The sequence below is a fragment of the Prenolepis imparis genome, unplaced genomic scaffold (genome assembly GCF_030444845.1).
Source record: "Prenolepis imparis isolate NDT839.2.m4 unplaced genomic scaffold, iyPreImpa1.0 SCAF_5, whole genome shotgun sequence".
Lineage (NCBI taxonomy): Eukaryota > Metazoa > Arthropoda > Insecta > Hymenoptera > Formicidae > Prenolepis > Prenolepis imparis.
Genome location: NW_028141163.1, coordinates 19,148,371 through 19,166,552, shown reverse-complemented (window position 1 = coordinate 19,166,552; position 18,182 = coordinate 19,148,371). Strand labels below are relative to the sequence as shown.

Here is an 18,182-nt window from a genome sequence, read left to right as displayed (position 1 = left end):
ACCTCTCTCGCGGTCCCTAGCATCACGTTCCCCTTCCCCGCATGACGTTATCCCCCGCAAGGACCACTACAAGCTTCGTATGAGAGCTGGGACTGCTTACGGGTGGGAGACAAATGGAGAATGGAAATGCGTGTGAAGACATTATGTCATGATTTAAACTTAAAAATTCTTTATTATTCTCTTTTACATATTTTACATATTATTAACTAAAAACTAAATCTATTTGCGCGGGCCTAATATGCGTTATAATAATTTTGGGTTCAAATATCACAGATTTAATTTCGATTTTATTTATAGAACATTTGGTGAGCGAACAGCTTATTGGGTAAAAAGAATGGATTGATGTTAACTACAAATTAGTAAAAACCACATCAAAACTAACTTTTTTAAGGTCATGCAAAAATTGAGATTTATTTCCCAAACATCTAATGAATTTATGTAACTTTGAATTTAATTTATATCATCATAGATCATTAAAAAGAAGAGAGATAATTTTTTTTATTCATAAAATAGGTATGTGTAAGAATGCTGCATACATTCAAGGTTGATTCATTAAAAATTGAGATTTTTGATCTTCACAGATTAATTGAATTGTTACATAGTGAAAAATACACCATAAACCAAATTCTTTCCAATAGTTTTCCTACATACATATGGTCTGACATAACAAAACATTACATGAGAGCTTTTGATAATTACCATAAAAAATTCATTATCTACATATGAAAGAATTTCAAGGTTTACTAAAGGAAAAAAACAAAGCATATATTAAAAACATCAAATCAATAACCTTCAGTTATAACTTAAATAATAGTTTAAAACATAAACAAATTACTACTATTAATAACAATCTTATTATCACAGATATCAAAGCATCTGATTTCCTAAAAAAACCTGTTCATCCTTTAAATAATACTAATGAAAAATGGTTCATAAATTTATCTAGTCATGAAATCCCGGGAGAGGTTTCTAATTTGTTACAATTAGGCAGTAATTTCAGCCTCCCGATCACAAAAAATAAAAAAACGGCCATACATGAGTTTATTAATGATATTGAATTTAACACCAACAATATCAATAACATTACAACTATCCGCAACATTTCCATACTACAGTTCCATCATTTTATTCGGAATAATCATCACTCGAACCTGTTATAGCCCGAACTATAACCAGTAGTTATTAGGAATAATAATATTATAAAACATTTTTACTTATAAACGAGCGCTCTCGCCAAACGCTCGTCGAACGAAAATGCTAACGCAGCGAAATACGCACGAAGCACGGAAATCGCGAGCTGCAAGCGAAGGCCAGGGACTTCGACCTGCTTCGCTTGCAATTAGACCAAAAACGCGTGAGTATTGTTAACCAATCGGGGACTTGTTTCCAAGGGCCTCGCCCGTTGAAAATCAAAGAACAAAAGAAGATATAAGACGGAGGGCCCGCCCGCGAAGGCAGTCTCGAATACAATTCCTAAACATCAAGACGTGGTCGCTAATAAGAAACCAGAACATCAGAACGAGACTCACTAACAACGACCTGAATTATTGAGAGGAATACGAATATACGCTCATCGAATGTTACGCGAATATATATTTAAAGAAAGGACGAGAAATAAAGCGAAACCATATTCAATCCGAAATAAAAATATATTTAATCAAAAGAAGAGAGAATAATCTTCCTATCTTCCTACGACGTCCCGGTCGACCCGAGGATCCTCATCCTTAATTCGGCGCAACCCCAGTGCCTTGTTCGAGGCACACAACAAACCCTATTCAATCAAGTTTATTATCGATGCTTCATTTATAATAACTAAACAATTTTGCTCTCATAATCCTAACATCCTTTTCACGCGTACTGATAAAGTCAATGTAACGGTTGCACTAAACAAAGACAATTACATCGAAAAAGTGGAAGACCTACTAAATGATAAAAAAAAACCTATACTTTGATCAACAAGAACCCCGGATCAAAAATTGAAAGGGAACTTAATGACATATTAAAGAATTGGTTAAAAAGTGAACACATTACCAAAAAAGAATATTATTTTTTGCATTCGAGTGACTCGATACTACCCAAAGCTTACGGTCTACCTAAGATCCATAAAGACAATGTACCGTTCAGAATTATTGTATCTTCTATCAGCACGTCTTTATATAATATAGCCTCATTTATTCACAATATCTTAACAAAAAGCATCCCGAAATCGGCTACCTACATAAATAACAGTTTTGAATTGTACAGCATTCTGTCAGGAAAAACATTAAGAGAACAGGATGTTTTAATTTCACTTGATGTGGTTTCACTTTTTACAAATGTACCTCTAGATCTTGCAATTGGAAGTATTATTAACAGATGGAATTATATTAAACTACACACAAAAATTCCAAAAGAGAAATTTATTTTCATGGTTACCCAGTGAGCAATTTATTATGAAAAGAAATTCATAAAGTACTCAAGTTTAAGAGTCGGACTTCCGATAACTCCATCAAAATGATAATATTATGATATCAATAAGTCCTCCAATGCGTCGATTTTAGAGGAAAGAAAGACATCACATAAACGATATCTAAAAGAATTCCACAATCTGACTTCTTTTAAATATCAAAAAAAGGTTACCGTTAAGAATTGCTATTTGTAGTATTATATTTTTACATATTTTTTTATATTTAAAAAAAATATAACTCTTAGTTACATTTCTTTTATAACATTTTATTAAAATTAAAACAGGTTTCAAAATGCTCATAGACTTTGAATAAAAAAAACTTTATGATTGCAACGTGCTTTTTGCAGACGTAACCCAACTTCTTTGATTGGATATAGAGGCAACATAGAACAAATAACAAAAATATATATGAAAATATATAATCTCTATTTTATGCTCGAATACATATTTAATAATAATATTTATAATTTAAGAAAGAAAGATTAAACGTTAATATCGAAGAACGTAAATGCTATCTCCTTGAAATTCAACTCAGAGCACGCAGTTCACACACGTATATATGAGGCTTGCCCATGTGCGGCGTTCATAAAATAGCACGCTTGCTGGAGACTCTACAGACATCTATGAATAGACAACATAAAGAGCTCTTCTGAAAGATATCTTACAAAAAAGATAACATACTAATATCATTTTTGAGAAAAATTAATGAAGTCTTCAAAAAGTTCTCTTAAAGAGCTCTTCCTCTCAATAATGCTCACTGGGTAACTTTGTTTTATCATCTACTTATTTCATATTCAATGAAAAAATTTACAAACAAACTTATGGTACTCCCATGGGTTCTCCGTTATCGCCAATAATTTCAGACCTAGTTAGATCTAGACCTTGCAAGATCTAGAAAATTCCATTATAAACACATTAGATACAGCAATATCATTCTACTATCGCTATGTAGATGATATCATATTAGCAGCACCAGCGAATACAATAACAGACATCGTTGAAAGATTTAACAATTGTAACAATAGATTAAAATTTACTGTTGAATGGGAGGCCGATCGTTGCATGAGTTTCTTGGATTTAAATATCATAATTAATAACAACAAAATATATATATATAGATTGGTTCCAGAAAAAAACCTTTTCAGGAAGATCACTATCTTTTTATTCCAATCACCCTATTTGTCATAAAATAGGTACGATTTATAATTTAGTTGACAGAGCATTGCTATTATCATATCATACTTTCCATAAAAAGAATTTAGAGAAAATTATAAATATATTGCTCTGCAACGGTTTTCCTCTCCATCTCATTTTTTGATGAAATCAATCGCAGGATAAAATACCTCATTAAGAACAAATTCAACAACAACAATGAAATAACTTCATCACGGTTGACTAAAAAAAAAAAAAAAAAATACTGAAAATAAGTTCTTAGTTATACCATACATCAACTCGATTTCCGAATCGATTACCCATTCAATGAGAAAATCGAAACATAAAGTGGGATACAGAATACTTAATAAACTTAATAAATTTATTAAAGTATATAAAGATAACGGGAATCCATCTTATAATGTAGTTTATAAAATAAATTGCTCAGAATGTAACGCTTCCTATGTGGGGCAGATAAAAAGACAGTTAAGATCTAGAATCAAAGAACACATAGAAAATATAAAATTAGATCCAACAAAGCAGTCAGTGATTTCAGAACATATTACAAATCAAAACCATGCTTTTGATTGGAATAATGTTAAAATTTTAGACCGCGAAAGCAATTATAACAAAAAACTAATTTCCGAGATGTTACATATAAAAGAATAAAAACGGTCTTAATCTAAACAAAGACACGAAATTATTGGGTGGGTCATATTTTGACATTCTCGACATCTTAACAGATAAATAATTGTTTACAGTTATATTTGTTTCAATCTGTTATATGTTTATGATTAGCTTATTTACATATTTAAACCGAGTTGATGTACCACGCATGAGTTTGAGAAAAAAAAACATTAGTTGTTAGTGCGAGGTCAGCGACACAGTATTTTCTATACCTCTAGACAATAAAAAAATTATTTGACCATGGCGGGTGATGTAAGTTATCGAATTAATTTGCCAATCATTACTACTTACAATCATTTTTAGTAATCAAATTAACATTAATCCACAGAAGATTTCCAAAAATAACAACACCCATCAAAGCAATTTATGTAATATTTGATAAGCATCTTCTCGTCCTTCAACGATGAATATGTTTTCCATCTCAAATATATCAAGTTACTTCTTGGACCATTACAACTCACACATCTTTGGCAAATCAATATATATTACATGTTTTTTTTTGTTCATCAAGCTCATATCATTAAGGACTTAATTTTTATATTAATATGTTAATTTCGCTACAATAAGTATGGATTGCGTTAACTATTTAATGTTAACTCTTATTTCATTATATTATGACACTCTTCACATGTCAACTCGTAATTATTAAATTGTTTTTAAACTAATGTATTGATAAAGACTGCTGTGACAGTCGAAACGTCTATTTTTATTTTTTATTTTTATTTTATTAAATATCAATTATTAACACAAAATAACAACAAACCATATTTAGCTCTTTTTTGGCCTTTTAATGTCTCCTTTTATAAAAAACTAAAGTTGCCAGGTCGCAATCGATGAGCTGATGCTTGTTGAAGGTGTTGCTGGCGCGTATTATATTTGATACTTCTTTATTATCCGTTACAGTGGACGCGATATTTACGCGGTTATACACGGTAGCCAAGAGTCTTTCAGCGATCGCGGGGGTGACATCAACGGTGACATCGTTACCGCTGTCGTCGTCGTACGTGCAATCTAATGGTGATCTCTTCTCCTCGAAAAAACGGCTGCGAACGGGTCAAAGAAGGCTATGAACGGGTTAGAAACGACTGTGAACAAGGTAGCGAACGAATCAAGAACGATTTTCGAATGGGTCAAGAACGGAAGTAAACAACGCAAGAACGGCTCAAAAACGGCTCAGGAACGGGTCAGGAACATCTACGAATGTGTTAAGAACGGGTCAAGAACGGCTACGAACGGGTCAAGAACGGCTCAAGAACGGCTACGAACGACTACGAACGGATCAAGAACGGCGTTCGTAGCCGTTCTTGATCCGTTCGTAGTCGTTCGTAGCCGTTCGTAGCCGTTCTTGACCTGTTCTTGAGCCGTTCTTGAGCCGTTCGTAGCCGTTCTTGAGCCGTTCAAAGTCGTTTCTGAGTTAGCGTTACAGACTGCGATAAACGAGCGATAAACGTTAAAAATATTAAAGATACTTTTATTAATGATAATGATATAATGATATCTTTAGATGTTAGTTCATTATTCACAAATATTCCTAAAGAGTTGGTTTTAAATGCCATTGAAAAACGTTGGACTGACATTGCTAAGAACACAAATTTCAATTTAGCTCAATTTTTACATGCAATAGAATTGATTTTAGATTCAACTAGTTTCAGCTTCAAAGGTCAGTTTTATGAACAAATATTTGGCAGCCCGATGGGTTCTCTTTTATCACCTATCCTAGCAGATATTGTGATGGATGATTTGGAGACACAATGTTTAAGTTTGTTAAGTTTCACTGTCCCCATATATTATAGATATGTAGACGACGTTTTTGCTATATTGCCACGTACAAAAATAGATGTGATATTAATGACTTTTAATAATTACCACCAACGCTTGAATTTCACATATGAAATTGAAGTCAGTTCTTTCATTAATTTCCTAAATACAACGATCATTCGTTCTGACAATAGATTCATTACTAATTGGTACAGGAAACCTACATGTTCTGGAAGATATATAAACTTTTTTTTCTAACCACCCTTTAAAATATAAAATTAATACTATTTATAATCTGGTTGATCATGCCATTCTACTATCCAATGACATTTTCCATCATAAAAACATTGAGATGGTGAATGATATCTTACTTAATAATTGTTTCCCTAAACACATCATCAAACGACATATACAAAAAAAAAAAAGAATTAATGTATTAAAAATCGTAATCACAATAATGATTGTGATATGAATCGTGGACAATCTGACAGAACATCTTTTATTTCATTGTCATATGCTAAAGATGTGAGTTATGATCTATGTCGTGTTATGCGTGGCATGGGCTTTAACGTCTATAAAATAACCAAAAAAAAACTAAATACATTGATTAAACGTGGTAAAGATAATTTACATAATGATCAGAGAACTAATGTTGTATATAAATTAGATTGCAAAAATTGTAATGCGTCATATATCGGCCAAACAAAAAGGCACTTGCGTACTCGAGTGAAAGAGCATTTTAACAATATAAAATTGCATGAAGCCAATCATTCCGTTATAAGTAAACATAAGTTGGAATTCGGACATGAATTTGATTTGGACAAAACCTAATATATTACATAATGAGAAATATGTGAAAAAGAGAGAAATCGCGGAAATGTTATATATTAAAAATTTCAATAATACAATCAACCTACAAAAGGACACAGATAGCCTAAATAAAATCTATGACAAAATAATAAAGGTCGTTTAGCTTGGTTTCCTATTTTTATATTTCAATCACTGACAAAGTTTCATACTGATACAATGTTTCTCTCTCTCTTTAAAATTCGACAAGATGTTAATGATTTGTTTTAACTCAAATTTGTGAAGTGTTTCAATAAGAACGTATGTACTCAAAATTTTACAGCAAATCCATTTATGTATATTACTGTTTTTTTTTGTATTCAAACGGTTTTTTTTTAAATTAATTATTATTTCAGTTTATACTTGAAAAGGACCACAACCATATGGTCGAAGCGTCGTAACTTCTATTAAATAAACAAATTTTGGCTAGTTTGGTTGATTAATTTACAACTACCCCTTTGATTATTGTACTAGCGATATAAAAACAACTTAAAAAATTTAAAATTTTTATTAATTATTTTATTATTTTAATAATTTTTAAAATTAAAAAGAGATACTCACTAGACCCATAATTCCTCCCTGACAGGTTCGGGAGGATATGATTCCTCGCCGAACAATTTTCTGAGGCAGAAGACGTCATCCTACCAGTAATCCTGTGCCCATTCCACGATCCCCTCCGCGTCGCCCCATAGCTCGCCCAATTCCCGCCGATCACACCACCGATAATTTCGTACTTGTTCCATATGCCGAAGATTAAGGTATCCGCCGATTTGGACGGATTCCTCGGTTATCTTCTGAAAATCGACAAATATTTAGTAGATAATATTAATAAACAAATTTATTATATAATAATAAAAACTTACCGGCATTGTGAATATAAGGAACAGAGTCCTCAATAAATTTTCTAGCAGGTGGGTCTTCCAAGATATTATGTCTATTATTTCATGAAGTCCTAAGGACATTCTTGTTAAAAAAATTTGGGCTCAAAATGTATCCCGATCCAAAAGGCATTTTGCACTGCACTTAATAACTTAGCTCGACGACACTTAGCGATACTTAGCTCGACGAGTGCGTCGTGCGCGTCCGCGTACGGTCGTGTGAACGTGCGATGGATGAGTGTGTGAGTAAGAGTAAGCCCCCTTTCGGAAATTCCTCACTATACTCGTCATTATAGTCCACTTTTGAGTACCTCATGACATATTATGTCACTTTGTCTATCTAATGGGATATCGATAGGGGGGGCTCACGGCTTTTGCGCTACGTATGGTAGTATGTAGATTCCCCATTATTATTTATTGTATTAAATTTACTGAAGAAGGTCCAAAGAAAGGACCGAAACGTTTAGATTCAATAAATTTGTTTTTCCAACAAGTTTGTTTTTAATATTTGCGTACCTACACCCTACGCGTGGCTCCATATAGCCTCCTTTTGAATTTGAAATAAATACGCTTTTATAAAGTTATTATGTCAAATTTGTAAATTCCGTACAATAATTTTCAATAATAAGATCTTCAAAACAAATTGTAGGAATATATGGAATAAAAGCATAAAAATTTCATATTCGATGATACTTTAAAGTTTTCTTCGGACTCTGATGTCCACAGTTTTATAAGCGTTGGACCGCTAACAATGCGAGTTCATACGATTAACAACGCCAAACTCATAAGTCTCGAATCTTCAAATGTATGCATGATGATGATCGAATCGACGTTACACCGTATGTTCGATCTCGATCCATACATTGATGTATCTTTTGATCGATTGGTTAAAATTACCGAGACAGTCAATGTTAAATTTACACAATTTTCAAATATCGCGTCCAATGTAACGAATCCTAAAGAAGTATCAAATGTAATACGCGCTAGCGACGCCTTCAATAAACATCAACTTACCGATTGTGAGCTGGCAGCTTTAGTTTTTAGTCCATAATATGTACGAAAAAATATATAAATAAAGAGTTTTTAAAGTCTAAATTATGATGTAATTTTTGCATGCATTTCCATTCTCCATCTTTCTCCCACCCGTAAGCAGCTCTCACACATAACTTGTTGCGTGGTCCTTGCGGGGTCTGACGTCATACGGGGAAGGGGAAACGCCAGGCTAGAGACTGACAATGAGAGGTAGCGTGAGAGAGAAGAAAGAGATAGCGCATGTGAAGGAGAGAGATGTCGCGGCGAGGTACACGAAAGAGAGACAGATAGTGCGAGGCTAGGGACCGTGAGAGAGATTGCGCGAGAGAGAAGAAAGAGATAGCTCGAGGTGCATGCGAAGGAGATTTTTTTTTTAAATAATATTTTTTTCCAATATTAATAATAATAATTCTTTTATAATAATATTCTTAATATAAATGGGAGGAAAGAGAGGAATTATTCTAAAGTAAAATATGTATTTTTATATTTAAAATATTTTTTTATTCATAAAATAGGTATGTGTAATATTTATAATTTTGTGTGGGTGTGTGTGTGTGTGAGAGAGAGAGTGTGTGTGTGTGTGTGTGTGTGCGTGCGCGCGTATGAATGTGTGAATTTAAAATTTAAAATATAAGAATATATAAGAATATAATAATATAATATGAATATATAAGAAAAATACAAATAATAAGATAAATAGATAAACAATATAAATTTAAAATACAAAATATAAAAATTTTAAATTCGTCGGCGGCAAGCGGAGGAGCAGCGGCTGCGAGGCGGTAGAGGACCATAATGGGACAGCAAGGGGCCCCTTCTGCATAACAGAAAAATTTTTTTTTATTAATTTATAAATATTTTAATTTATTTGAATAAATACTTACAAGTATTACATATTGCCTCCATGACAGGTTAGGGAGAATACGGTTCCTCAATATCTCGGTGTTGTGTGCCTCGAACAAGGCACTGGGGTTGCGCCGAATTAAGGATGAGGATCCTCGGGTCGACCGGGACGTCGTAGGAAGATAGGAGGATTATTCTCTTCTTTTGATTAAATCGACTCTTATTTCTGATTAAATTTGGTTTCACTTTATTTCTCGACCTTTCTTTAAATATATATATATAATATATATATATATATATATATATATAGTCGCGTAACATTCGATGTTTGGCTAACGAGCGTTTATTAGTTATTCTCTTAATGATTCAGATTTTTTATTAGTGAGTCTCGTCCTGATGTTCCGGATTCTTATTAGCGACCACGTCTTGATGTTTAGGAATTGTATTCGAGACTCCGTCTTGATGTTTAGGAGTTTTATTCGAGACTGCCTTCGCGGGCGGGCTCTCCGTCTTATATCTTCTTTTGTTCTTTGATTTTCAACGGGCGAGGCCCTTGGAAACAAGTCCCCGATTGGTTAATAATATTCACGCGTTTTTGGTCTAAATGCATAAATGCAAGCGAAGCAGGTCGAAGTCCCTGGCCTTCGCTTGCAGCTCGCGATTTCCGGTGCTTCGCGCGTGTCTCGCTGCGTTAGCGTTTTCACGCGACGAGCGTTTGTCGAGAGCGCTCTTTTATAAGCAAAAATGTTTTACAGTATTCTATAAAGATATTCAGTAAATTCTAATTTCTAATAACTACTGGTTATAGTTCGGGCTATAACACTCGGTCTGAAAAATCATAATGGTTCCTCAATATCTTGATCCGAAAAATCATAATCCGATGATTCGCATGATGCCGATGGTGATGGCATATACATTCGACCAATATATGGGTCCTCAGATCCTTTAAAATAAACCACACAGCTTTTATAGCGACGTCGAAAGCATTTGATATTGTTGTGTGCTCTGAAGCATTTAGATAAACCGCCAGTTGTTCTTAAAATATCTTCATGAATTTCTATAAAATGGGCCAAATCTTTTGTTTGGGGTTTCTGTACACCGAGTTCACGATTTCGTAGAAACTGTACCACCGAAGACATGTCCTTCGATTTTTTCTGAGTCGCCATTTTCACACTTGTAGAATTCTCACTTTAAGTGTCCCAGCACAATCTCCAAAAGTTTATTTTGTGCAAATAGGACACATATCACATGGAAATATCTGACACAATGATTCTCTACAATTGCAACACCATCGACAATCCACTGCATTGTGTAATTTAATCACATGCTTTCGTACAGCATACATGTGTCCGAAATCTTGAATAGAGATCATACATGAAGTACATAAAGCCAGAGCACCACCCGTAGAATAATAAAAATATATGGCGCAAACTTTTGTACGTCCGTTTAGCGCAAGGATTTGTGAATTAGACACTACCTTGTCGTGAATATCCGTAAGCTCCTCACTGCGATTACTAATATAATTACTGTCACTCGACAACGCGTGATCTTCGTCAGATTCGTCTACACTGTTATCCGACAACTCGTGATCTTCATCAGATGACTCGTCTAATATTCTCTCGAAATTATTATTTTCCATTTCTTTTTAACTCACTACACTGTGCCACTGACACTTCGCATAGGACACTTTAACTCGTCGAATGCTAAAGACTTTTTGACGCGGAGACCCACTCTCCATAAGCTTCAGCCCTATCCCTCTCAAAATTATCGCAAAGAAATATCATAGTAATAAAATCGAGCGCTATCTGTTTATAAAAATTCGAGCAGCCGAACGTTGGAGCCGATACGTCGCAATTCTTCCTTAAAAAATATTAAGGAAGATGTTTCGCTCTCGTTTACGACCGATTTTCCGCGAGGGTACAAAGCTGCCGAACGTCAACGCTTTTACATTTGCATCTATAAATAATGTTCGTCGCAGCGTCGGCCCTAAAATCTTCATTTCTTTCCATAATATCCTAATGATTTATGGACATTTAATGGACATTTTGTTCATAAAATGGAAAAAAAAAAAACATAGTTTTAATGAATTCTAGAACGCTCCGTTGACAAGTTCGAGCAGCCGGACATCGGCGCTTCCGTAATAAAATTATACTAACGAGGGTATAAAATTGTCGATCATCGGCGTTTGTTCTATACCTTTTGGGAAAATGTTTAAGATCCCTCATAAAAAAGTCGTAAAGATACCATCTACAAATATTGCACTCAGAAAACTCCCCCTCCTTTGTCGAAACATACCCTCCACCCGCGTGACGTCAGCCCCCGCACCATCGAGATACCCCCGCCCCGCGTGACGTCATACCCCTCGCCATGGAGAACCCCCCGCGCCCCGCACCCCCCTCAGAGGACCAAGGTTAGAATTGGCCTAGTATATCTACTCGGGAAGTACCCGATTATTTCAACGACAAACAGAATAGGGATTTTATATATATAGATAATTGAGGATTGAACGAACTTACCTAAGTGAAGTTCAATCATGATTGTATGAGGCGCCTCTTCCGAAGAGATCATAGTTGTAGTACCTCCCACTTTCACAGTGTCGCCACAAATCTTCAAAGCTATGGAAAGTCAAATTCCCTATGTGGCGCGGTCCACGCGCCCCTTGCGTATTCGCATCTATCTTCATTCTTTAAAGCTCTGCCGTAACGTAGAATCTGGCTATCTCCCTCGAGATAGATGGGAGGGAGGGACTGATCTCTTCGGAAGAGGCGCCTCATACAATCATGATTGAACTTCACTTAGGTAAGTTCGTTCAATCCTCAATTGTATTTCGCGCCTCTTCCTCGAGATCATAGTTGTAGTCGTTTAAAGCCAGTTACGGCAGCAGTATTACTATAGAAAAAAACTTTATTTTAGTTAATGCCGTACAAGAGCAAAAAAAGGAAAAGGGGTTCTATCCTATTAACTTGTCGTGGTCAACTGTAATGTTAACCATGTTACAATTTATGTTAATATATATTTATTTTATTTTATTTTATTTTTGGCTATGTTAATACTTAGGTTTCTAATACCGCTTCTGCAAATTGCGCGTTTTCCGCGGTGACGCAACGATCATAAAATCGCGCAAAAGTTTCAGAGTCTTTTGATCAGCCGGCAGTTTTTCGTATTAAGTCGATATTAACGCCCTGTCGTTTTGCTGCCGACGTCAATGCATGGCGTGTACTATACGCCGAAAAAATATTGACATCTATACCGCTTTTGAACATAACTTTCTTTATCCACCGACTAAGCGTCTGTGTGCCTACCGCTTTATATGGTCTTTTAAATGATATAAATAATTTCTTCACCGATCCGCGTATATCTTGGGTTTTTTTTTAAATACACTAATAATACTGTAGCTGCGCAGACGGATTTGTCTCGAGTGAAAAACGGTAACCTTAGCACCGGTTGTTTCCTATTGGGGCCGGATGTCTTTATTGTATCCGGAATTTTTATCTCCAACGAATTCTCGTTCGCTTGGTAAATATTTCTTATATCAATCAGCGCGAAGGTTTGTATACGATGTCCTGTAACTAGGGCCAACAAAGTCACTAGTTTCAGCGTTAAACATTCCAAATTCAGTTTTTCGTTTGGGTACCAACTCGATAAATATTTTAAAACAATCTGAGGATCCCAAGTCGAGTCATATCTGGGAGCAGCCGGTCTCAATTTTGCTACACCTTTAAAAAATCGCTGGACTTTTTCGTTTTTCCCCAACTCCGGTCCTACAATTAAAGAAATCGCTGACCTGTAGCAGTTCAATGAACTGAGTGATGCACTCTTTTTGAACTCTTCCGTGAGAAACAACAATATGTTGTTCGTAGAGCCAGAAAAAGGGTCAACTTTTTTGTTTGTGCAAAAAGTCCACCATTTTTTGAGACCGGACTCGTACTGCCGGAGCGATGATTCTGATAAAGACGCTATTAAAATATCCACCGATTCCAGTGGAACTTCTTTTCGGATGAAGGCTTCCCGGATAGCTTGCCGGCCACCAATGAAAGACGATGCCACAAAGGGTGTGCCTCTCTGTAAGAAGATCGTATCAAATTTTTATTCGGCTGGAAAATAATGGGCTCAGCATCGAGTAAGGACAAAAACAGAGGAAACCACGGTTGGGCCTCCCAGTATGGCACGACCACTATGCCATTCGAGCCTTCATTTTCAATTTTTCTTAAGACTCTTAAAATTACAGAGAAAGGAGGGAAGGCGTAAAAAAACCACCGTTTCCATTCCAGTGTAAAAGCGTCGATGGCGATAGAGTCGAGATCTCTCTGCCATGACACGTATCGATGACATTTCGTATTCGCTCTTGAGGCGAATAAATCAATCTTCGATTGTCCAAAAATTTTGACGATCTTTTGGAAGGCGTTATCGGAAAGCTCGAATTCTGTTTCCGGCTGCAATTTCCGTGACTCATGATCTACCTCAACGTTCTCGCTAGAGCGGATATATGATGCCGTAATCCAAATTTCTCTCCGTTCACACCATTGCCAAATTTCTCTGGCAAGGGAGCTAAGATCTTCAAAACGACTGTCCCTCATGCGGTTGATATATGCAATTGCCGTTGTGTTATCCATACGTAACATGATATTACTACGTCGTCTGTCAATTGCGAAGCATTTCAGACCAAAAAACGCCGCCATTAGTTCTAGTACATTGATGTGTGAGTCCAAATCTTCAGCCTTCCAGTACCCATGACTACGTTGATTCTCGCAAAAAACGCCCCATTCTGTGCGAGACGCATCAGAGAAAATTTCGAGCTCATACTTAGGTTCGGTCATTGGTGCGCTCGCGAACTGAATATTCTTTTTCCACCACGCAAAATCTTCGCCTAAATCTGCTGAGAGGGTCATCGTTGCATCGAAATTATTATGATTAATCTCCAGCGCGCGAGATCTTTCCTTTTCAAAGCCTCTCACATGAAACAACCCGTACTTCAAAGCCGGACACCGAGAGATCAACGTGCCCACGAAGGCTGCAAATTCTCTTATCGTGCAACGTGATGTTTTACTGAATTTATTCAATAAATCCACGGTTCGACGTATTTTTTCTTTCGGTAATTCTATAGACATCTTTTTTGAATCAAAAATTAATCCTAAATATTTGCACCGTTGAGTTGGGACTGTAAGGCTCTTCTTTTCGTTAATTATAAACCCGAGCTCTTGTAACAGCGTGGTCGTCTCTCGAATATTATTAACGCATTTCTCGTAAGATCGTCCAATAAGTAAAATATCATCTAGATAAAAAACAGAAGTTAGACCGCGTTTTCTCAAATATGCTGCCACCGGTTTCAAAAGTTTGTAAAAACACACGGTGCTACGTTTAGACCGAAAGGTAAGCAGGTGAATTCAAACAATTCGCCTCTGGGAAACGCAAAAATTTTCTATTTTCCTTTTCGATGGGTACGAGATAGTACGCGTCCTTCAAATCTAATGTTGCCATATAGTCATGGAGACTGATTAGCCTCTTTGCGACTTTCCAGTCTTCGATTTTGAAATGCTCCGCTGTAACAAACTGGTTAAGTTTTTTAAGATTCAATATTAATCTATGTGTTCCATCCGGCTTAGGAACCACAAAAATCTTTGATAGAAATTGGCCCTCTGACGAAGAACATTTCTCAATCGCTCCCTTAACAATTAACTTATTAATTTGCTTTTCAATCAATGATTTCTCATGATCGGACCACGTGCGTTCGACCGGACAATTCACTTGACTCGGCGGTGATTCGAAGGGGATTTCGTAACCCTGAATCCATTCTAGGATCACCGGGTCGTTGGTTACTTTTGACCACGCTCTAAAAAAGGATTTTAGTCTACCAGCTGGTCTACCTACGTTTGTCGATGCGTCTAATGACGTCTCCTGTAGGGACGGGTCGGCTCCCTGCGATGAGATGACTTCCTCACGTCCGAGCTGTTGGAAGATGTTTTGCGTTGCCCGCCTGACGTCGCCGTTCGACTCTTGTATGTTGATTGGCGTGGCGGGCCTTTCAAGTTTTTTGTATTTTTCTGCGGGTTTCTCTGTTGCAACGGCTTTGGCGGAGGTTTCAAGACTTTTGATGTCTTTTCTAGATTTTGAGCCAATTTTATTTTTTCCCCCAAATCACCTCCGAATAACCACTCGTCGACCGACGTGTTTGAGAGTGTGGTTTTCATAGATAAATTTAGATTAGCTAGAATAATATTTTTTCTAGCGAGAGACTCTTCCCTGTGGATTGAGGCGAGAAGCCTACCACCGTCGCTTAATTTTTCGAGCAATTCGAGTTTTTCTGGAATATCCATCTTGAGCGTGATTGAAATTGCTTTTCCCACTGCACCAAGACCTGCAGCAATACGTTCCTGTTTTTCGACGATGCGTTTGTCTCTCTTAATTGCAGCTTCTTGTATAGCAGCAGTGATCTCTGCGTTTAACTTTGGGACAGAGATAAAACTACAATTCTCTGGAATCGGATATTTTTCCAAAAGTGACTTGACTTCCTCTGGCGGGAGTCCTTTCTTTAAAATTTCCGACCAGCGAAGAGCTACATCCTTATGGACCGCAGCAGCTGTCTTCTTGTCCGATTCCAGACGAGCCCCAATCACGCTTACTATTTCCTGTTGAAGTTCGATTTCATGTTCTGGTATCGTTTGCGAAACGTCGTTCGACGGCCCTGCCGGTATTGTTTCAGGCTCCTTCTGTTCTAACGGTTTGGCGGATGCCAGAACCTGTGCTGCGTCGTCCACGCTCGCCTTATCGAGAGTATTTTCTAGTATGATGCTTGGCGTCGCGTGTCTCGATATAGATCGAGATGCCGCACGATCTCCCGATTTTGAACGTCTAGTGGACGAGTTTGATGGGGATCGAGCTGGTGAACGCCTGAACGATCGGGACGGTGAGCAATCTCGATACTGCGAATATTCCGACGAGTATCTGGTCGGTGAGCGTCCTCGAGACGCCGAGCGTCTCGGCGAAAGTCGAGACAACGAGCGTTTACCTGTAGAGCAACAGTACAATTACCAATTTTTTTTTTTTGCATTAAAAACAAACGAGCTACCATGGTCAAACCCAAGTCTGCTGTCTTTTTTCGTCAAACGAAAGTATGCATTCTGGTAAGGGCCAGAAATAACAAGCTCTGCGGGTCAAACCCGAGCCGTCATAATAGCATATTGTTTTTTGTTCGTCAAACGAAGACTTGCTTTCTGATCAAACCAGAATCGCAGTGCATAACGATAAAATCGTTAGCACAACCACTGTATTGATACGTGGTATGTGAACTTTCAAAAAGTTCAGGCGTCTCGTTTGCCTCGCGGGCGTTAAAGTGAGGTTAGTTCCTTTACTTACGTCGCTTTTCCTTCTCTCGATCCAGTTTCTCCTCCAATCGTCGAATTTTTCGTCGTAGCTCCCGGTTCTCCTTATCCTCTTCGACCGATGATATTCTCCTTTTTTCCTTCTTTCCCATGATTAGTTTCTTATGCAATCTGTAAGTGAAGACACTGACACAAAGCGAAAGAATGAAGATAGATGCGAATACGCAAGGGGCGCGTGGACCGCGCCACATAGGGAATTTGACTTTCCCTAGCTTTGAAGACTTGTGGCGACACTGTGAAAGTGGGAGGTACTACAACTATGATCTCGAGGAAGAGGCGCGAAATACAATTTTATATTTTATATTCATTATATTTTTATAAAAAATATCTTTCGTAGAAAAGTGTTATATAAAACGATAAGGTAGTTATAAAAAATTAAATTACAATAATATTCATAAGCAAACTATTCATATAAACAAACAATTACCTCTGCAAATATTTTGTTTGCCAAACCTTCTTGGATTTGACTGTCCACTGGAATTGCGTGCACGTGTGTCTGAAGTTGCCAATATCCTCTACTTATACTTATATCATCGTAGCTAAGAATGATGGTTATCACTTCTTCAGAGCACATTATCGAAGTCATTACACTATTTCCGTATAATTAATTTCTTATTTGAAACGTTTGTGAAATCTATCGTAATACTAATTTTTACACGTTTGCTGATTGCAGACAGCACAAATGCAAATCTTATGTACACTCTGCAGAAGCTCTCCACAGTATGTCCATCCTTACTCTGAACTGTAAATCTATACGATCTATAGAATCGATGAGAGTTTTAGGCCTTCTAATCATCATCGTATCAACTCCGGTTGCGCCAAAAATGTTCTTTTTCTATGCCCTTTCAAACGATATACTACAATATGGATGATTTTATTTAAAATTTTGAATTGGGGTCCCCCTGGGGCTCTCTCTTGAGGGGACAACGAAACCCGCTTAAAAGAGTAGTCCCTCGAAATAATCAAACACGTATTTCGCGATTTTTCATAATTTTGAGCCGTTTCCAAAATAAAAGGGGTGGACAGAAGAAGATAGATGATTACAGAATAGTATATGCAAAATGTGTTCTACAGGAAATTACTGAAACTAATTAACTCTTATTCTGTAACGCAATAGTACGAGTATCAGGAAAAATAAAATTGTTTAATAAAAGATATTTG

At 36.6% G+C, this 18,182-nt stretch overlaps 1 protein-coding gene across 1 annotated transcript; it reads right to left on the bottom strand.

Moving 5' to 3' along the window:
- Positions 1 to 7,530: 7,530 nt before the first annotated feature.
- LOC145936478 (uncharacterized) lies at positions 7,531 to 17,113 on the bottom strand. The gene is made up of 6 exons (XM_083038735.1): positions 16,996 to 17,113; positions 15,782 to 16,648; positions 15,033 to 15,695; positions 14,103 to 14,914; positions 13,033 to 13,704; positions 7,531 to 7,683 (listed from the first exon to the last, which is right to left on the bottom strand). The coding sequence occupies exons 1-6, from the start codon at positions 17,111 to 17,113 to the stop codon at positions 7,531 to 7,533; spliced, it is 3,285 nt and encodes a 1,094-aa protein (XP_082894861.1).
- Positions 17,114 to 18,182: the final 1,069 nt, after the last annotated feature.